Genomic DNA, 22,709 nt, shown 5'->3' with positions numbered 1-22,709 from the left:
ACATCAGTGTTTACTTTGAATTAATTAATTTAGATTAATGTATATTTCCATCGTAAGTTAGGTCTTAAATTTTATTTAGACGTGGTCTTAAAAAGTCTTAAAAAGTCTTAAATTTCACTGGTTTATTCCTGTAGACACCCTGAAAACACTCGGAAATTGTCATTTTTCTCTCTACACACACACATGCACTAACTCACACACACACACTCACACACGCACTCACACACGCACACACACACTCACGGTGCTTTCTCTCTCAACAGGATTGGTGTCAATGGAATCAGATGTTGCTATGACCAACATGGCTGCACCCAACAAGAAAATAACAAAGTACACAGGTTGGACCACACACACACTCACACACACACACACACACTCACACACACACACTCTTATATCAGTGTTTCTCTCCTCAATCTAAACCTTCGCCCATTTTGTTTTGGACAACTGACAAATTGTTCTCACTTAAGGGTATTTCCTCATCTACTGTATTTATACACACACACACACGCACTCACTCACACACGCACACGCACTCACACACGCAAACACACACACACACGGTGCTTTCTCTCTCAACAGGATTGGTGTCAATGGAATCAGATGTTGCTATGACCAACCTGGCTGCACCCATCAAGAAAATAACAAAGGACAAAGGTTGGACCTCACACACACACACACACACACACACACACACACACACTCTTATATCAGTGTTTCTCTCCTCAATCTAAACCTTCGCCCATTTCGTTTTGGACAACTGACAAATTGTTCTCACTTAAGGTTTTTCCTCATCTACTGTATTTATACACACACACACACACACACACACACACACACACACACACAGAAGCGTCAGGATGTCCAGCCCCTCCTATTGATCACCTGTCTGTGAGCCATCAATCACAGGGATGAACGAGGGAGGCAGAGATAGATGGATAGATGGATGGATGGAGGGGGGGGGGGGAGGAGGTGAGGCTAAGTGAAGGAGGCATGGCTAAAAGGGGTCAAGAGGTCACACACTAAAAGCATGCGGGGCCTCTCCTCCCTCCTAACACATTCTGTTTTCCAGCTCCTCGCTCTCTCACCTCGTTTCCTCGCCGTCAGCAGAGGGAAGCGTCGCTCTGGACAATCAATAACTGCTTTTGAAAGGAGGAGGAGAGGAATTAATCACCTCTCCTCCTCCTCTGGATATCAGGGGGGGGGGTCAAACGTCACAGAATTTCTCTTGTCTGTAAATATTTATATATACTTTTTTTTAAAGATTCCAACAAACCGTCTCCACTTCTCTCTGAGGAAGGACGGGCAATAAATACCATTATTTAATATTATTATTAATATAATATATATTAAATACATTAAATATTATTTATTATATATGTATATTATATATAATATATATATTAAATATCATATTTATTATATATATATATTATATATCCCCTTAGAGCAGTAGAGTGACATCACCATAAAAAGTCTGTTTTTTCAAAATAAAAGCATGCGCTTTACTTTCATTAAAACGTGGCCCCCCCCCCCCCCCTCCCTCATTGGTCCGTAATCCTCTCTTCTTTCTTTAATCCTTCTAAACGCTCCCTCCTTCCTCCCTGTGTTGCTCCCTCGTCTCCTCTCCACTTGAGGGGAGGAACAGCAACAGGAAGTGAAACCAGGAGAAAAGATTAAAGGAACCCTTTGAGGCAAATTGGTGATTTTTTTAGGGCAATAAAAATGAATCTGAATCATGTTTATGGGTCCAGGAAGAGGAGGGGAGGAGTTAATGTGTTTATGGCGCTCACATAAAGATGCTTCCAGCTAAAAACTAAAGTAAACAAACATATACCTTAAAAATCACATCTATACATTTATATTTATTTAATAAATAACATTTAAAAAGCAATAATTACATTTGTGTGAAAGCGTTGTAATCACATTTTGTTTAGTCTTGAGGGGAAATTGAGGAAGGATGGAGGGAAAAAGCAAGTTCCTAATGAGGAAGAGAAAAGGAGAGAAAAAAAGGAGGTGAAGAAGAAAATGACGAATGATGTGAAGATGAAGACGAGGGAAGAAAAACGTGTGAGAGAAGAGAGGAGGGTGACGGAGAAAGATCAGAGAGGGAGGAGAGGTGGAGCGGAGGCGTGTACGGATGAAGGGGCAGATAGGGTGTGTGAGTGTGTGTGTGTGTGTGTTTTAGAGTGCATCTTAATCAGCGTTAATTTCACAGCAGAGTTAACCCAGTTGTCAGTGAGTTAGGCATTAAGGGCTGATCAGACACTGACGCACACACACACACACACACACACACACACACACTCACAAACAGACAAATCAAGGATGTCTTTAATCCTTGCCAATTAGCACCACACGATTGTCTGAATACTAACGACCTGTGAGTGTGTGTGTGTGTGAGTGAGTGTGTGTGTGTGACGCTGCTTCGTCGCCTCTCACACTTTAGTAAACATCAACATTTCTCAACGTCGTTGAAGGAGCGTTTACAGATATTAGTTTATTATGAACTACAATATTAATAAACTCATTAATTGTTAATTTAAAGTGGAAATAATAAATAATATTTGTATATTTGTGGCGTAATTTTTATTAAACATAAAGAAACAAAAATATGCAAAAATAATAAGGTAAAAATAATTAGTATTTCATCACCTATTGTTTTTATTTTTCGTATTTAGTTGAGGAGCAGACAGCATTTAACGGAGCGGAGAAGCGCGTGCGCTCTGATCGCTCTTTTAATGAAGTATCGATCCTAAAAATATGCTAAATCACAATGTGTTTAACGTACGGTACTTTGTTAGTATCGCTACACCGTGCAGCGTGACAGTAGTAGATGTAGCGCACTAACATTCAAGCTAACCTAACTTCCCAAACGCTGTGAACATCTGAACGCTGATTGGCCGAGACGCGACACGTCCCATCAAAGATGTTCTTTTGCGAAGATCACCACTCCACATTTTCTCCGCGTCTCACTGTAATCTCAACGGCAGTGGCCCAGGTGGAAAAAAAAAAAAAATCGGAACGCGTCTGGTATTGTTCAGGGGGCCGGATCCGGCCCGCGGGCCGTAGTTTGGGGACCACTGGTGTAAGCCATGAAATGTGTTGTTGTGTATTGTATTCACTCATTTATTGCAAAACAAGACAATATTATTTTATATAATAAACAAAACAAAAAGACTGAAAAGGTACAAGCAGAAAAAAGTTATAACTTCCTCCCCTCAATTATTATAATCAAATGAATCAGAAAATTAATATAAAATAACAAAAAATAATAAAGATATAATATGTATATAAGTAAATATAAAACATATAAATAAATATATATATATATATATTCACATACATCTTCCATGTATTATATTCCATATGTTATATTATATAAATTCATAATAAATGTCTCTTTGTGAACTGTTCCCAGATGAGTGCTCGCTGGCTCAAACCCCCCGGCTTCTCCGCTCGGTCCGGGCCGTCGTCAGTGTATAAGGTGTTCACCTACATCCAGGTACAGGCTCCTCCCCCCTAGAGGAGAGAACGGGTATGACAGGTTTATGATGTCATAACATCAACACTGCATGAGGCATTAATCTGGAGGTTCATTCATATTTAAATGATGAAGAATAAAATAAATCAAGTTCAAGTCGTTCTCCTGAGACAACAACAACAACAAAGCTAAATGTTATGTGACAGAAATATACAATAAATAATAATCATGAACTTTTTTTAAACCTACTTATTTCTGCATTAATCCAAAAAAAGGATGTGAGTGAGTCACGTCGTTGAAACATGAAATATGATATGAAATAAAGAGAAATATTAAAACAATAAAATAAGAAGTTTCATTTCAGAAAATTAACAAAAGAAACAAAAAATGTTATAAATTCAGCTTCATCTGCAAATCACATCTGGACCTTTAAACCTCCTCCTCCCTCCCCTTCCTCCTTCCTCCTCCCTCTCCCTCCTCCTTCTTCTTCCTCCTCCTCCTCCTCCTCCTCCTCCCTCTCCCTCCTCCTCTTACTCCTTCCTTCTCCCTCTCACTCATTCTCCTCCTTCCTCCCCCATCTCCCTCACCCCTTCTCCTCTTACTCCCTCTCCCCCCTTCTCCTCTTCCCTCCCCCCTCCTCTTCCTCACCCTCCTTCCTCCCTCCTCCTCTCCCCCCCCTCCTCCTCCTCCTCCAGGGCCTGCTGAATGTGGCGGTGGAGAACGCCCGTGTCCAGGAGAAGCAGATCCAGACGGAGATGCGGGAGCTGAAGCTGGAGCTGTACAGGGAGCGCAAGATGAGGAAGAGCCTGGAGCAGCAGCTCACCTCGGAGCAGCAGATCACCTCGGAGCTGCATAGCCGAGGTCCACAGCACCTCCTCCTCCTCCTCCTCCTCCTCCTTTCTCCTCCTCCTGTCCCCGTGCTCACGTCTCCTCTTCCTGCCCTCAGCCTCCACCCAGAAGCGCCTGAAGAAGGAGAAGTAGGCCAAGAGGAAGCTGCAGGAGGCGCTGGAGTTCGAGTCCAAGAGGCGGGAGCTGGAGCACTCGTCCAGATGTCAGTAAAATAAAAATCAGCCTTAAAATAAAAATCAGCCTTAAAAAAAGAAAAGCTTTTGTCCTCTTTTTCCAGTTTTCCGTCGTCATCTGTGGATCATTTGGCCAATAGCTGCTGTCCTTGTTTTAATCGTCTCTCTCCAACTGGAAAAAAAACTCTTCCGTGGCTAAAATATCAATAAGCAGAGTCGTTCAGACAAACAAGCCAAAAAGAGCCACAGAGGTGAACCGTCCGGGTCGTCTGAAGGCTTGGAGCCAGTCACAAGTCCTCAAGTGTGACTAAAGTTAGCCGTCAACAGCATTTTGTTCCACGGAAGTCCACCGACAACTTTGCTGCAAACCTTCAGGTCCACATGGTCACCGATTATAGCAACATCCAGTCCTCTCGCATCCATATATGGACTTCCCCACTTCCCGGTTTCATCCCCATTGTCCTTCCTTCGGTCGCGTGATCACCTCCCTGCCTCCGGCGCTGCCATCCATCGAGGTTGTCGTCAGGTTAATGTGGCCCCGTGTTCCCGAGGGGTTCAACGCTAGGGGAGGGAGGGAGGGGGGGGGGGGGAGTGGAGGGGGTTCAGCTCCAGCTGTCCGTGTCAGATCCTCTTCTCGTAATGGCTCTGAGGGGGCTGTGAGACACAGAGCTGCCCCTCTTCTTCCAGCGAACTGGAAGGAGAAGAAAGAAAGGGGGATGAGTCGGGGGGTCCAGCTTTGCAGATGGAAATTAAAAGTTGAAACGCTCATGAAGACAATCCAACCGGCCACACCGATGTGTCGACCCCGTGTCCTCGTGAGAGCATCCGTTTACCGGGATCTACTCGTGACTCTTCACTACTGATAGATCGATAGATATATATATATATACTTTATGAATCCCCAAGGGGAAATTTGTCGTCACAGTAGCAGCACCAATAAACTAAACACACGAGAATAAATATAATAAAATATAAAATATATTAAAACAGGGATGAAAGATATAGATGTATACAAGTAAAATATAAAATACAAAATGAAGTATATATGTATATACACACACACAAACACATATAATACAACTAGAATGGGCACTCGGTAGAGCGCATACCTTCGCATATCACAAGATTGGGCATTGAATTATGAACATTTTGCCATTAGTTGCATGCCAATTGGATAAAAATTGACCGTGCTATGGTAAAAAGAAGATTTTGACCTTTCCATGACCTTGACCTTGAACTTTGACCCGATTGATCCCAAAATCTAATCAAATGGTCCCCGGATAATAACCAATCATCAAACCAAATTTCATGTGATTCGGTTAAAAACTTTTTTTGTTATGCGAATAACACGCATACAAATAAATAAATAAATAAATACACGGCGATCAAAACATAACCTTCCGCATTTTCAATGCGAAGGTAATGAGTAATCACGACTGAAGCTAAGCCAGCTGGATCATGGAGAGATGCAATTTATTATTATTTTTTAAAGCATGAAGGACAGCTGCAGAGGCTTTGCTTTGATGAGTGACAGAAAGTTGACCGCATAATTTAAAGGATCATACAGCAAGAGGCTGAAAACCTTCTTCATAACTAGAAAAGACACTTTTGACAAACTATTGTTTATGTATGCATACACCTTGAAGCATGAAGTATTAGCAAAACAGAGTTAAACTTGTTTTACGAATGGATGTTCTAAATCAGGAGCACACTTCTGGAGAGGCATGTTGCCAAATATAAAAAAGATGAACGCCTTCACTGCATCGGACAAACTCAAAGTCATATAGTCTCACTAAACCACACTCTTTGAACTTGGGCAACAACAAGTGGTCGTGAAACCCCAAACAGTGAGCAGTTGTTCCTTACCGTCGTAGCCGGCCGCTAACAAACCAAACCGCTCCAGCACCTTAACGAAGAGGACCACGACCACCAGCACCGCAACCATTTCCAGTCCCTCGAAGTTCATCGTCAACGTGTGGCGACTCAGAGCTCAGCGTGGCCATCAAACTCCACATTTAAAAGCTCGGATGAGAGACCGGGACAAGTCACAGAATGAGGGAGAGAGGGGGGGAGTGTGTGGAAGAGAGGAAGGAGGCGGGAGATGGAGTAGTAAGGATAAAGACGAGGGGGCGTGAGGAGAGCTCGGGGAGGAAAGAGGGCAAATGGTATTTCTGGAAAGCTTTATTCTCTCTTTCCTTGACTGAGGATGATAACCCAGAATATTCAGCTTTCCCACTAATTAGGGCAACAAGGCCACCTGACCTTCAATCAGCATGCTTTTAATGTCAAAGTAAAAATGACAGAGGAGTCCACAAAATATGAATTATATTTGAAGAGTAAGGCATGTTTCATCAAACAAATCAGGGGACAATTGTATTTCATGCAAGATCACAATTCCCTATATATACATACACTACCGTTTAAAAATTTGGGGTCACTTAGAAATGTCTTTATTTTTCAAAGAAAAGCTTCTTCTTTTTTTTTCAATAAAGATAACATTAATCAAAAATACACACTATACATTGTTAATGTGGTAAATGACTATTCTAGGTGGAAACGTCTGGTTTCTAATGAAATATCTCCATAGGTGTATAGAGGCCCATTTCCATCAACTATCACTCCAGTGTTCTAATGGTACATTTTGTTTGCTAATCGCCTTAGAAGACTAATGTCTGATTAGAAAACCCTTGTGCAATTATGTTTGCACAGCTGAAAACAGTTATGCTGGTGATATTAGCTATACAACTGGCCTTCCTTTGAGCTTGAAGTTTGAAGAACAAAATTAATACTTTAAATATTAATCATTATTTCTAACCTTGTCAATGTCTTGACTATATTTTCTATTCAATTTTCAATTCATTTGATAAATAAAAGTGAGTTTTCATGGAAGACACAAAATTGTCTGGATGACCCCAAACTTTTGAACGGTAGTGTATATATATATATATATATATATATATATTAGGGCTGTGAAACGATTAAAATTTTTAATCGGGTTAATCACAGGTTTTTGTGGATTAATCATGATTAATCACATATTACCGATATTCTCGGTATATTTTGTGAGAACATAGAGATTTATGACAAAAGACGGATATATACATTTATACATTCTTCTATACAATGGTGCTGCAACTCAGCAGTTATTTAGCAGTTTTCTTCCATATGGAACATTAATACATCTTCATCTTAAACAGAATGTTTAACCCTCCTGTTACCTTTCGGGTCAATTTGACCCCATTCAATGTTTAATGTCGGTGTTCTTTGGGGTCAATTTGACCCCAGGCTGTTTTTCACTGTGTCAAACATATCAGAAATATCAACTTTTTTATTTATTTAAAGGGCTATTTAGGTAGTCAACAAACAAACATAAAGTACCTCACACTTAAAATTGGGAAGCAATATTAATTCTAATAATTTTCTGGAGGTTTTAATTGCTGGGGTCAAATTGACCCCGAGGGTAAAATATGTTAGTAAATGTAAAGGTAACAGGAGGGTTAAACAGAACATGTTTCTCTTGTTTGTCAACCATTAACTCCACCATGATACAATCTAAAGGTGGACAGATTGACAAGTGACTTTTTTTTTGCTCGGTCCCGATGCGCGCACGGAGCTCTGTGGCGCGAGACGGAGATCGATAAGTGTTAACGCAACGCGAAGAGACAGAAATGACATGCTGCTGTGGAGATACGATCAACAACAGACGTTTAGTTTAATAAAAGAACAAAGACGTGCTATAGAGAACATGTCAGGGGGCGGGCCAATCTTTTTAATGTCATGCGATCTACCGACACTACGGCGCGATCGACTGGCAGGTCGCGATCGACGTGTTGAGACCCTGATCTACAGGAAGTAAAAGTCGTAACAAGGTTTCCGGAGGTGAACCTGCGGAAGGATCATTACCGATGAACAGACCGTCTGCATGAGAGCGGACAGAGTTCAGATTGAAGTGGTGTATTGGAAGCTCATTTTGCAAGTGACTTTTTTTTCGTCCCGACGACCAACAACAGACGGATTGGAAGCTCATTCTGCGCATGCGTTAAATGCGTTAAAAAAAACAACTATTTAAACCTGTAATTGAATTAACGCGTTATTTTTCACAGCACTAATATATATATATATATATATATATATATTCATGGCAGCAAAGAATCAGAACCTGCAAAGTTCCCAAGAATACCTCAAAAAGGAGATAATGTCTCACTGCCAACAGACCGCTTTAGACGTCATGACGCAGGAAGCCATTTACTCAGCCGGTATTTTTTGACATATTTATTTCTTGAATATACATGAATCAAACGCAGGAAAATGAAAAGGCACCCATGTTCCGCTTACCTGACATGGATTGGTGATTCATCGAGATGGCTGCATATAAACAACAGTTTCCCTGATGTTTGATACTGTCTTTATGCACTGTAAGCATCTTTCAAGTGTTTAATCAAATCTGAAAACCGTTTTGAGATTATTATGCGATAAAAGTCGTTCAACCGATAAAGCGAGGCTATTTCACTTAAATAGATGCTGATAATAAACACTGCACCATGGCGTAACGAGTGGCACACAAGCGGGGGGGGCTTGATGAAGTCAGTGAACTGACTCAGTGACGGCAATGGACTAAATTAGTATCCTATATGATGATTTGCTTTCTGGTGAAAATTGATGTCGCTCTCCTCGTTAAGTAAATCAGGCAATGAAAGATTCTTTACAAATAATTGGAAACCATCATCACAATAAGTGTGTAGACAAGAAACGCATTCCTTCCAATAGGCAACCTTCACATCTACAGATGTGTGTGTGTGTGTGTGTGTGTGTGTGTGTGAAAGAGAGAAGGCCGACTGTCACGAAGCTGTCACGATGAACAATGAGTGATGCTGCGTTTGAGGTGGCAATAAATAACACCCGCACAGAAAGATGAAGCCCAAATCTGTTGGGACAGACGGGCTCAGGTAGATGGATGGCGGTGTGAGGCCATTAATGGGAGCACAGGTCCACCGACACATGGAGACGGGAGCTCTGCAGATGGCTTGGTGTCATCACAACGCGCGTATGTGTGTGTGTGTGTGTGTGTGTGTGTGTGTGTGTGTGAGAAACATATAGTAAATTGCAGGGGTTCCCAAACTTTTTAGGCCACGCACCCCCTTCTATATCCCGACCGGGTTCACGCACCCCCAATCCCTAACACTTTGTTGCTAGTGAGTTTTTCTAGTGAGAGTGTGCTCACCTGTGTGCGCGGATGTGTCAGCGCGTAACACGGCAGATGCGCGTTATGGGAGCGGCGGCGCTGGGCTTAGCCCAGAAGAGTGAAGCAGCGAAATTTGTAGACATAGAAACACTCTCAGACAGCAGCTTGCTGTTACGTGCGCCTGCTGCCAGTCTGACTCCGCTGTTTTGGGTGAATGACGTCACGTGCGACCTGGAGGTGTTAACCACATGTGTGCCAAATCTTTTTTTAATTTTTTTATTGACATTCAGGGCTAATTAAAAAAACATCCGGGGCTTTAGCCCCGGATGTTTTTTAGCCTAGGGACGCCACTGAGTCTCACGCTCAATGCGTGACACTTGAGAGCCCTGAGCATGTTTAATATTAATTTTTACACTATTAGACCCAGTAGGGGCGAGATCCCCCTAGCGACGCTGGCACTCAGTGGCACCTCAGTGGCAAGTCTGTGGCAAGTGCCGCTCGGTGCCAGTACTCAGCGACAACTCACTGGCACCTCACTGGCACCTCACTGGCACCTCACTGGCAAGTCTGTGGCAAGTGCCACAGACTTGCATAGATAATGTATTTTTTTAGACTTACTTAAAATATGCAATACGATATTGCTGTACAATACTGCTGTACTATATTGAATATTGTTTGCTTACTACGTTTCACTACGTAATATATAACACTTATATACCATGATATGTATAATGTACCCGCCTTTCTTTAATAATAAAATATATAATTATTTTTTACCATGTCATACTGTTATACCTCCATGAAATTCTCCTTTGAGGAGATGCCACTGTTAGTCTAAAGTTTAAGCACTGGCACTCAGTGACACTTGCCGGCACTTGCCATCAGTTGCCAGCAGTTGCCAGCAGTTGCCAGCAGATGCCACTACTAGTTAAAGTGCCACTACCAAGTGCCACTACTAGTTAAAAGTGCCACTACTAGTCAAAAGTGCCAGCAGACGGAGCCGGACAGCGGAAGAAATCACTTTCATGATCACAGAATGGAGGAGCTGCGGTTTAGCTAGATAGATAGATAGCTAAAATAGCTAGATACACAGATGGATGTGTGTGTATATATAAAAGACACTAATTAATATATATATATTAATGTGTCTTTTTGTAGACACTTACTGACAATATGCAATAAGATAGTGCTGTACATTACTGCTGTACTATATTTAATATTGTTTTGCTACTACTACGTTTCACTTCGTAATCTATTACACTTATATACCATGATATTGTAACGTCTCGGACGTTATGGCACTGATGACACGGAGACGGGACGACGTTATTAATCCTCCCTTTATTGGGCATCCACCAACACATACAGCGTGCTCCTCTCAGCTTAGCAGGTCGAAAGTCAACAACAACGGTTCCCGTCAACCACCCTTAACTCCCGTTTTCCGACAGGTTAACCCCGCCTCCCCTCTACTCCGCCAATCACAGGCACGCCCCCTCGACCAGCATGCACAGTGCCACACTTTGATTGACAGCCACTTCACAGGGTCGCTACAATATATTACGAAGTGAAACGTAGTAGAAGCAAAACAATATTAAATATAGTACAGCAGTAATGTACAGCACTATCGCATATTGTAAGTAAGTGTCTACAAAAAGACACTATATATATATATATATATCCATCTGTGTATCTAGCTATTTTAGCTATCTATCTATCTATCTATCTATCTATCTATCTAGCTAAACCGCAGCTCCTCCATTCTGTGATCATGAAAGTGATTTCTTCCGCTGTCCGGCTCCGTCTGCTGGCACTTTTTGACTAGTAGTGGCACTTTTTAACTAGTAGTGGCACTTTTTGACTAGTAGTGGCATCTGCTGGCAACTGCTGGCAACTGATGGCAAGTGCCGGCAAGTGCCGGCAAGTGTCACTGAGTGCCAGTGCTTAAACTTTAGACTAACAGTGGCATCTCCTCAAAGGAGAATTTCATGGAGGTATAACAGTATGACATGGTAAAAAAAATAATTATATATTTTTATTATTAAAGAAAGGCGGGTACATTATACATATCACGGTATATAAGTGTTATATATTACGAAGTGAAACGTAGTAGTAGCAAAACAATATTCAATATAGTACAGCAGTATTGTACAGCAATATCGTATTGCATATTTTAAGTAAGTCTAAAAAAATACATTATCTATGCAAGTCTGTGGCACTTGCCACAGACGTGCCACTGAGGTGCCAGTGAGGTGCCAGTGAGTTGCCAGTGAGGTGCCAGTGAGGTGCCAGTGAGTTGCCAGTGAGGTGCCAGTGAGGTGCCAGTGAGTTGCCAGTGAGGTGCCAGTGAGTTGTCGGTGCCAGTGATTGCACTCGCCCTCTCTCATTAGACCGCCATTACATTTTTCCTCTCGCGCACCCCCTAGAGACAGCTCGCGCACCCCCAGGGGTGCGCGCACCACACTTTGGGAATCCCTGCATTAGAGGGAGCCAAGATATAATTTTACATGATAATTATAGGAATAATTAGGAGATAATTGCTGTTAAATTATTAAACATACACATATTTATGGGTCTGACATGAACTTTGATTTGACTCTTCAATACATATATTATTTTATCCTGTAATTAAAGTCAAACATGTCTGAATACAAATCAGGAATTATCATACACACCCCCCCCCCCACACACACACACACACACACCTGTGTACAGCTCCCAAAGAGATTAACTCGGTGCTCGGGGTCAAACATTTGCAGAAGCCCTGACCTCAACATGGACACCGGTGTGACTTTGCCTCGTTGGCAAACATTCCCAACGAAGGAATTTACCAACCTACGTCAATTCACCAATTATCTTGGCAGACAGCTGCTCGACTCTGACAGCGATCATCACAAACCCCGGATGCTAATTAATGCTTTAATCTCTACGTCTGGCCTGGGAGGGTCTTTTGGGCGATGAGTGCAGTGCAGATAAAACACATCGAGGTTCCTCTGGACGGCCAGAAGCCCCCTAATTACAATCAACACATTCAGACGGCTCCGCCCTCTCCACGGTATCAATCTTCATTCCAGTGGCGAGTTTCCGCAACAGAGCCAGCTGCTTCCTCCGGGCGCCACGAGCAGCGATTGGAAAATGTAAACAACACATCACTTGTCTGACTCTGGTCGTCCCTGGGCCTCCCGGTGAGGAATGGAGCTCAGCCACGCTCCACGGAGCGCACTAAGTGGAAACTGGCTGAAACCAAAAAGGAAAGGAGAACAAAAAAAAAGAGTCTTCACGGAGGGATCATCACGTAATCTGAAAATAGACTTTATCAGCGGATGATGCGTTGGCTGTTTGAAATGGGATTCTCTGATGTATTATTTCTGGGATGTGTGATCTGACCCTCAGACTTCCGTCTGAGACTAAGAACTGAATAACTCGATTAGTTTTATCTTAATTTATTATTGATTTCTGCCCAAGGTGTCCCTGTGATCTTGAAGCCGAGATACCATCAGTTTATTTGCCCTGATGAGCCCCCCCACACACACACACACACAGCACAAACAGCATTGTCATTTCTGCCCGGCTGACAACCTCGATGAACTCCACAACAGATGGCAATGCTAAAGAACCCCGGCAATTATTTGAAGATCACTCTTTCGTGCCCCCGAGGGGACCAGCGAGGCGCCGACTAATCGAGGAGTAACCGCACTCTACATAATTCAGAAGTCTTACTATAATTTGTCACATCCAAGATAGCTGGGCAATATATTCTCTGCCTGAGTGAAATGTGTGTTTTATTAAGCCGTTGGAGCTTCTACGACCGAGATGACGCCGATCGGTAGGCGGGAGCCGGGGACCACTCGTCGCTTCTAAAATGTGGGAAATTAAGGGAATATATTTGCCGCACGACCCTTTCCTCTTTCAATATGATGGTCAGTGGCGTGCTGTGAGGAGACGAGAATATCAGTTTCAGTAGCTAGTAATTGCCTTATTTAATAATATTGGAGAGGGTACTCTTTTTTCACGGGGCTTCCGAAAATGAGTTCCCACGCCTGCCTTGTCGATCCCCAGGTTGCCAACCACTGAACTAAATCACCAATGTATAAAGTAGTAAAAAAGAAAAGCTCCACTTCAATTTAATCCAATGTAGTACTATTAGGATGTACTTGCCCTACTTATTGAAAAGTCAGACTGGAGCTCAGCCCACATGGCCGATGCATTCATACGACTCCATCGCGAGAATACTCTGCAGTCAAATCATACTTTGTGCTCGCTGGCCAACAGCGACGTCCGGCTGCAGGCTGCCGAGAGGTCGGAGACGGAAGGAGACGCTCTCCTCATTATTCGCTCCTGTCGTGGCAGCTGCTCTGAGAGTCGGCTGTCAATCCCCAGCCCGGGCATCGAGTCGGCGGGAACCCGAGATGCACGGCGCACTCATCAAATCTGCCAGCAGGCGGGAGGAACACACCTGAAGAGCCCAAAGCCACCAGCCAGGTGCAATTAAAGTGGCGCTCTGAAGAGGCGAGGGGAGCCCGAGGTCACCGGAAGGTCAGTCAAAAACCCAATTACCAGCGTGTCGTATATAGGTCACCAAGGAGTAGCGCTTGGAAACCAAACATCTCTGACTCATCTTTTGATGAGCTGGTGGGTGTTATCACGAGAATAAAAACCTTCAATTCTGTGAACAGAAGTTTTTTTTATTATTATTGTGGGGACAAACTAGAACATTTTTTTTTTAAAGGGTCCCCGGGGTGATGATATGCACACAGCTCAGACCATGCAGTACAGAACAATTAGAAAGTTATAAAAATAGACATTTTACAAAAACACATTGACAAAGATAGTTCAGTGGCAGTAATGATTTGCTTGTTCGTAAAATAAATGTACAATCAAAAAAGGAAAGGAAAAAAAAGAAGACATTTCACAGTTTGAAGTGAGAGCGCGTCACGGAAACGGTCGCTACACGGTAGTTTCATGTTTCCACAGGCCCGTCTTGACGCCGGCCGCGCTCTCCGAGTTCACTAAAGGCGCCGCGTGTCCGTTCTCTTTGACCGCGCCGCCGGCCTGGCTGACGAGGTTGAGCCCGTACGACTTGGGTTGGCCTTCCAGTTCTGCGCCGCCGGCCTCTTTGCTCGAGCACGACCCGGCGGCGGCGGCGGGGGCCACGCACTCTGCCTCCTCGGCCGCCTCCGTCCCGTTCCCCGGGATGACGATGACGCTGCTGCCGCCAACGCCTCCTTTCTCGGCGTAGCGCGAGCGGCGCGGCAGGCTGGCGCTGTCGCTGCTGTCCTGCTGCTGCTGGCTCTGGTGCCGCTCCCTGTACGCCATGTACGCCGCCCGGCGGCTGTTGCGGGCGGCGATGTCGTAATGGTGGTGCCGCCTGTGGGGGGCGCTCTGCACGCTGCCCTCCACGCTGGTGGGGACGTCGTAGGCGTACTCTCGCAGCACCGTCAGCCGGCTCGCCCTGTGCGCCCGCGCCCGGTTCTTGTGGTGCCTGCCCCCCGCGTGCCCGTTGGCGGCCGCCGCCGGGTTGTTGATGTTGCTCACCGGGCGGAACTGCACCTCGACCGGCGCCACGTGCATCTTAATCTCATTGTCCAGCGAATGCTCCGTCAAGCTGGTGTCCAAAACGGCCGCCGCCCCCCCGTTGGCGGTCGGCGGCGCGGCGGCGGCGGGCTTGCACTGAGCCGCCTCGGCGTGCAGATTGGTCAGCTTGCTGCCGTGGGCGGAGTTGCGCCCGCTGGGCGCGCTCTTATTGGTGTAAGACGAGTCGCCGCTGCTGTGGCCGCACTTGGTCGACTCCCCGTCCGCCTTGCTGGCCGAGCCCGCCGTGGACGCCGTGGCCGCGCCCGGCGGGGGCAGGAGGACGTCCTCCTGCGCGGAGTAGGCCCGCCTCCCGGAGCAGCAGGCCTGGGACCAGTGGCGCCTCATGTCCTGCCTGTTGACGCAGTGATGCGCCACCATGAACGCCCCCAGGGCCAGCGCCGCCACCCCGAACAGGCAGGTGAACGCCAGGTTGTAGGGGTGGCCCTGGGATACGGACATGGCCCCGAACACCCAGAGGGCCGCGTACAGCCCCAAGGCCCCCGCCGCGCCCATCAGCTGGGCGGCGAAGGTGTGCTCGTTCTCCAGGGCCGACGGGGGCACCGGGTGGGGGGCGGACGCCACGGAGGACGAGGCCTCGTGAGGCTGCGGGACCAGGGGGAGGCAGTGGCTGCTGGGGCCTTCTGACCCCGCCTCCCCGTTGGAGGCGGCCAGGTGCCGCTGCTCTTCGCTCGGCTCCTTGAGCTCGTATCGGCGGTCGGGGTGGCGGCGCAGCTGCAGCAGGATGCTGAGGAAGTACACGCAGTCCACAAAGACGATGAATCCCACTGGGCCGTAGAAAGCCCCGATGCTGGGCTCCCACGACATCCAGCAACTAGGAGGAGGAAAGACAGACGGGACCAATCAGGCATTTTATGGACCGTCGGAGGCTTTAAATGTCCTTTAACGGCCTTTTTCCCCGCGAAGGAAAGAAGGAACATTGCCAACGGTGTTCAGTAAAAACAACACAACAGCTCCTCATCTTTCTCGTCCATCATTATTTACTTGAAACCTAAAAAAAAGGGATAAACTTTTGCCTTTTCGTTTTTACAGTTACTGCCCCATTACTTTTAATAACACGGGCTGCATTCGTCCTGCTTGCGAGATATTAATTAAACTCCAAAGACTGAAGACAGATACAGGTGCGGACTTCTCAATTAGGCAGCCTACTGCACCAGCTGCTACTGTTGGGGGGGGGGCTCGCTGTAAACTGGCAGCAGTTGCTTGTTGCTTGGATGCACAGACCATTAATAGGCCACCATTATCACAACTTCAGGGAATAAACTTTTCCTACTCCTCCTATAAAAATATCCATTATTTACTAAGCAGTGCAGCTTGGCCGGTCGATAACTAAAGCCAACGCCTCCTGAGGACAGAATGTAAAAAAGAAGAAGAAGCGTCCAGGCCCGAGAGCGTTTAAAGGCTGTTAACCACGTATACGGACAAAGCATCCCGCTCACGCTCTGGGATCAGACACAGGGGCCGCTTACTATGGTGCGTTGGTCCGGCTGCCGTAGTTTTTGATGTTGGCTGCTGCAGTGATCCCGCAGACAATGATGGGTATCCCTCCGCCGATTAAGTAGAACCTTTTGGAGAAAGCACAGGGGGGGGGAGGTTCTGCTTTAGTCTTCCTGTTTTGTAGGATGACAACCGAGCACCAACTGCACACACAGGGATCCGACGGCATTCCAGGTCTCTACGCTGACACTGTGTGGCAGTTTCACCAAACAAACACACACACACACACACACACACGTAGAGCATGTTGTGCACGGCTGCTCCCTCGTGCAGAAACAGAAGACGGCACGACATACGTTTAACCTCTGGTTCGTTCACTTCTCTGCTTGCAGAAGGTGAGAAGTGGATGCAGCAGCAGCACGCTCCAACTGGGAGGAAGCTCCTCCCCTTTTGCAGTGTTTAGTTTGAAGAGCCACAGGAACTGCCTGCAGTTTCACCGCCGCGTTTCAAAGCGCAAGGCACACGTTGCCTCCCCCGGCGAAGAACATGCGACGAGTGGCGGCGTCGTACCTGAGCATGGGCCGCGGTGGGGGTGGAGGTTCGTCCAGCTCTTCGTAGCGCTTAGCCTTGCGCGTCAACTGTTTGTAAATGTTGCGCGCAGTCACGCCCACCCACAGTGCGGTGGCCAGAGTGGAATAGTGCAGCAAGATGCCCACCTAGGAGAGATCGAATCATTATAGATCTGACGCAAAAGAAAACAACTGCAATCAATCTCTGATGATAGAATGCACCAGTTGTTAAACTTAACCATTAAAAATGATGGGATGCGTATTTCAAAACGGCATGATGGCCTTTGAGCATTTCTTTAATTGATTATGGAGATATGCCAGAGAATTAAATAAATAAACAAAAAGTTATCTGCCAACCTCTTTCACCCAGGTACTTTGTGCAATGAAACCCGAGTATGAAATGTGTCTCGGCACGACACGCCATGAGTTGCGGGATGGCCTCCAGACATGGAAACAATCTTTCTATGCATCTCTTATTGTGTTTCCACATCTCTTTTTACGAGCACACTGAACACAGCTTTTCCCGACATTATATTTTTTCCCCCTTGAAAACACGGGAAGCACCGCAGGAGAGTTGGAGGACCCCCGGAGGTGTACACTCACCGCTTGGCACACGCTTGCATATCGCGTTTGATTTATGCCGCCGACAAACACCCCGCAGGTGAGGGAGATGTGGAAGCAGAGGTTGACCAACATGTGCCAAAACTTGCGGCTCACGCGGACAGACCTGAGGTCACAGAAACCAATCAGAGTTTAAAAGCAAGGACAAACGTGGTATGTATTGTTGCTGTGTACTTTTATTCAGTCAATCATTGCAATAAAATATTATTCTATATAACAAACAAAACAGAGAGACTGAAAAGGTATAGGTAGAAGCATAAATGCTTATATATTCCTATCCTGAAGGCATATCTTACTGATAGTGAGACAGTCCTTTATGGGAAACTGAGAATATGTTTGGGGATGACACATTTACAGCAATGTGAACATGAAAGATGGCACATGCATTTGTCCCAGGAAAACATAAATAAAGATAATAAACAAAAGCCAAAATAATTATAATCAATTAAGGCTAAATAATTACCTGTGATGGTAGATGTAGCTGATGATAATGGTGAGCAGGCTGATAAGTAGGATGATAGTCGTGGCATAGATGACTGGGTGCAGGGGCTGGATGCTTGGAGAGAAATAGTCCACGCTGCTGAGGTCCTGCATGACGGGAGGCGAGACATCCTCGGGTTACATTTAAAAACAAAATCCATGACGCACGCCATCTTTACGGATGCTCATCACCGTCACATGTCATGCAATGAACACAAGAACCAGCCCAACCGACCATCAGCAGACCGTAGTTCCCCAGAGAGTTGCACGATATGGTGGTGAAGTTGTCGTGATGGCCCAGAATGCGGCAGCCGTCGCTTTGCCATCCTCCGTGGCCTCCCACCAGGCTGACGTTCCAGCGGGCGGACACGGCATCTGAGCCGCGGGCAAACCGACGCAGGGTAACGTTAACGGGCGTCCTCAGGACGCGCAGGGACATGCCCTCTGATGGAAATCACAAAAGGGACAAACGGCTGTTTGGTTCTGGTTTTGGCTGCGTGATGCGCCCGTGGTACTTTCAGGTTTCCCCTCGAAAGGTCGACGCTGAAACGTTTCGACTCACCGATCATGGCCATGATGACCGGGGCGGCGACACTCCTCCTCTTCCCACTGTCGGCCAGCTGGGAGGAGTTGCTGGTGGAGGGAAAGAACTTGCCGTTGCGGAGGCCCAGTAGATGGAGCTTGTAGACCGTGTCCTCTGCCTGCCCGGGGAGCGCAGCCTGGGTAAAGAGGGACTGGGGAAGCTGCAGGGAAGCCTCCACAATGGTGCTCTATAGGGACAAAAGATACACGGGAAAAATCCAACCATTCCACATTTTAACAATCGTCATGTTGATTACCTTCGCGTTCGAGAATGCGGAAGGTTATGTTTTGATCGCTGTGTATTTATTTGTATGCGTGTTATTCGCATAACTCAAAAAGTATTAAACCGAATCGCATGGAATTTGGTGGGATGATTGGTTATTATCCGGGGACCATTTGATTAGATTTGGGGATCGATCGGGTCAAAGGTCAAGGTCATGAAAAGGTACCAAAAAAGTGGCTGCGGCGAATGTATGCGCTCTCCCGAGTGCCCGTTCTAGTTTACTTTTATTATACGTCTTTGCTGCGATCAAAACCACCAACCACACTAAAAACATCAACCAAAACAACCTGCTGACACGTTGGGATTATCTCCGGGAGGAGGCTGACCTTGAGAAGGATGCTGGAGAAGGAGCTGGTTGTGTTGCATTTGAAGGCGAGTTGGCGGTCCTGTCCCGGTGTGCGCTCGGGGCTGGGCCTCTGGTACAGCATGCAGGTCATGCCGTTCCAGTCATTGGCCCTGACAACGTGAACCTCCAGTGCTATGTTGGGGGACGTCTGGAAGGACAACAGGAAGTGTGAAATTGGACTCATTTTAAAATAAATCTGTCACATGTGAAGTGGAATTGACAACAATAGTACGATTCCTTTTCATGAAACTTGATGTTTGGATGGTGCGGCGTGACACACAGCACCACCAATCTACGGCCGGCAGAGTCCGTTTTTTTTCCCCCATCACAGGTCGGCTAGAGCCCGTTTCCCGAGTTTGCATATTCCTTTCAAATAATGTCTGCATAATCTGTCAAAGCGCTGCCTGCACTGGTCATTGCGCAACAATCGGGGCCCACGGTGGTGACGGGACTAACCAGGGAGAGGATTTGCACCGTGGCCATGCGGTACACGGCGATCTTCTGGAGGCAGGCGATGATGCGGGAGCAGGCCATGGCTTCCCGCTGAGCCGTCCAGAGCACCCTCTCATCGGCCAGCATCAAGTTACTGGCCATGCTGACCATCACCTCGGCCAGCTGCGTGACGGGGGGAAGAAAAGGTCGACTTGAGCGAATGCACACGCAGATCCGACAGCCAGGAGCTCGCTCCACGCGGCGGCTTCTATTCTAAATCACTTGACGTGAACATGCTCAGCCTTAAACGCTGGCTAGAGGGAGACTCGTGGCTACGTGACGATTGGAAACACATTTCAAGCAGAACTTTTTAATATGCTTTCAAACTATAATGCCGCTTGCCTCCAGCAGTTGCAACATGCTAGGAGCTCCTTTCCCGTGGAAAGCGTTTCTGCTCGTTGGCCTTCAGCTGTGCTGAAGACGTCTTTTCTCGTTAAACGACATGACGACAAAACAGCTGGCGAGCAATAATCCATTTGCCCGTGAACGAGACGATGCACCAAATGCACGCGTCGCGGCGAACATAAGCTCGTAAAGTGTTCACAGACGCGAGGAGCAGCTCCGATGGCACTTACGTCTTTAAACCTCTCGACAAACTTGCCGAACTTCTCGATCATCTCAGCCACGAAGATAATGTCCATCTTGTCTGAGAAGTTGGCCGCGTCGATCGTGTACACCAACAGCCGCCGAGCCCTGGCCACCACGTTGCTCTCGTTCAGGGGCATCTGGCGGAAGGATTCAGGGGGAGCAATTGAAACGGTCCGAGCAAAGAGAGACGGGCGGGAGGAGGCGAACTCGGTGAAAGGAGTTTACAGACATTAAAAAAATGCGTTGAGTCAAGACGGACCTGGTTGATGACGTATAGAAACCTCGTGACGTCCTTCTGGAACTGGCAGTGGGAATAGTCCTCCTCCGTCCACAGCCCCTTGCGGTCACAGTAGCGCCACGCCCGCTGCTCTTCGCCCGGGCCGCCCGAGTAGGTGCCTGCGCTCGATGGCAGTCTGTTGCAGGGGAGGTAGGCTCGGATCCCTGCCAGGGTGCGCGGCCACCTGGAAGAAGCCCCAATCAAACCGTGTGCCGCTGTTTCTATTCCTCGTTTACTGGCTCACGCTACGTTCTTATCGTCTTCTTACTTTGCGTCACGTGAGCCACGATGTGGATAACGGCAACAGAGTCGTTTACAGATTATGGATAAAGCCTTGAAGTAATTTATATGTTTGACCACAAGAGGGGGCTACAGCGCTTGACATGACAGAATGCTGTCCATGTAACCGTTTAAAATATAGGTGTTGGTTGATAGTTGTACATTCACTTTGAGAGTGGATCTATGTATTAACTTATCTATTCAATTTGGTAAATTAGCTCCTGTTGTCTGAGGTAATTTAGTTTCTAAAATGCCCATTAAGGCTCTTTCACTGGGTGTGGGCCCAGGTGAAATACAACTCTTTTTAATGACATCAAATGTAACAAAGTTCAGACTTTGCCATGACATGGAGTTGCGCTCGGTGCTGAAGGAGGCGCTCTGCGTCTGCTTTTGTGTCACTGTGTGCACTCACTTGAACTCTCCCTTGTTGTTGGAGACGCGTTCAGGGGCACAGTACTCGGCGGAACTCTCCAACACGACGATGTGGACGGTCCTGGTGGTGTTGCCACGGCTCGTCTTGACTCGGCACTCCCAGTTCCCGGTGAACCCAGGCTGAATGTTTGAGATGGTCAAGGCGCTGATGGGGAAACATGGAGGAGAAATTCCAAATCACTGACGTGAACACAAAAAGCTCGACAACGGTGCTTTCCGTTTTTTACACGACGGAAGTCTAGCTGTTAAAAAAAGTGTAATTCTTCGATAGAAAAATGATGGTGCCGCACATGTAATGCCTCTGAAGACAAACAGTCTGCGTGAACATGAATGTCCACCGCCGTACCTCGCAATGAGAGAGCAGTTCTGCACCATGTGCTTCTCGATGAAGATGCCTTGGGCGGCGTCGGACTTGACCATGCGGCCATTCTGGTACCACAGCACCTGCATGTCCTCGGCCACGAAGGAAGCCTGACACTGGAACGGCAGGCTGTCCCCCTGAAAGACGACCTGCCGCTGGGACGGAGTCAGCTGGAATGAGGGCAGCTCGAGTGGAGCGTCTGGGGAAACCAGACAAACGTTGAGAAGGAGATTCGGGCTGTCAACTGGATTCATGACAATTTCTTTTATTCCGTCCGTCTTTGAACACATCGCCTTCTTGTTTGACTCTTTGCACTTTTCTGGACACCAGAACGCCGCCTAGAATTATGGGTACTTTGTCATTCATGTCAGGCCTCTGCTCCTGCTAGATCTGTGCCATGTATTTCATAATCCCTCACTGTGATGAGTGCCAAACAGATAAGACGTGAGCAAGTACAAACAAAGGCGACGCTGGCCTGGGCGGCCCTTTTCTTATCTCCCGTGTCATTGCACAAGTCCCTGTTCTCCCAACACCGGCAGCCTCACTTAAACCCAAAAAAAGAAACATGAAAAAAGAGACTGCGCACCATTTTGACACGACAATCTGTGTGACAACTCAACATGACTTATTCCAACCGTTCAACGTGTCTGGGACTGGACAAATGACGCGCACCAGAACGTGTCTC

At 46.6% G+C, this 22,709-nt stretch overlaps 1 protein-coding gene across 2 annotated transcripts in view; it reads right to left on the bottom strand.

Annotated features, from left to right (window-relative positions):
- Positions 1 to 14,349: 14,349 nt before the first annotated feature.
- adgra3 (adhesion G protein-coupled receptor A3) overlaps positions 14,350 to 22,709 on the bottom strand; it is a 28,117-nt gene continuing 19,757 nt past the window's right edge. For both annotated transcript variants that reach the window (XM_056442752.1, XM_056442753.1), the window contains 13 exons: positions 22,010 to 22,223; positions 21,644 to 21,808; positions 20,935 to 21,136; positions 20,663 to 20,812; positions 20,052 to 20,210; positions 19,576 to 19,743; positions 18,947 to 19,154; positions 18,620 to 18,828; positions 18,368 to 18,492; positions 17,887 to 18,010; positions 17,285 to 17,430; positions 16,747 to 16,842; positions 14,350 to 16,091 (listed from right to left, as the gene is read on the bottom strand). In XM_056442752.1, coding sequence (XP_056298727.1) covers positions 14,633 to 16,091; positions 16,747 to 16,842; positions 17,285 to 17,430; positions 17,887 to 18,010; positions 18,368 to 18,492; positions 18,620 to 18,828; positions 18,947 to 19,154; positions 19,576 to 19,743; positions 20,052 to 20,210; positions 20,663 to 20,812; positions 20,935 to 21,136; positions 21,644 to 21,808; positions 22,010 to 22,223 — 3,425 coding nt within the window. In that variant the 3' untranslated portion in view covers positions 14,350 to 14,632. The remainder of the gene's footprint in view (positions 16,092 to 16,746; positions 16,843 to 17,284; positions 17,431 to 17,886; positions 18,011 to 18,367; positions 18,493 to 18,619; positions 18,829 to 18,946; positions 19,155 to 19,575; positions 19,744 to 20,051; positions 20,211 to 20,662; positions 20,813 to 20,934; positions 21,137 to 21,643; positions 21,809 to 22,009; positions 22,224 to 22,709) is intronic.

Source organism: Pseudoliparis swirei, chromosome 21, assembly GCF_029220125.1.
Source record: "Pseudoliparis swirei isolate HS2019 ecotype Mariana Trench chromosome 21, NWPU_hadal_v1, whole genome shotgun sequence".
Lineage (NCBI taxonomy): Eukaryota > Metazoa > Chordata > Actinopteri > Perciformes > Liparidae > Pseudoliparis > Pseudoliparis swirei.
This window is presented reverse-complemented; position numbering and strand designations above follow the sequence as displayed.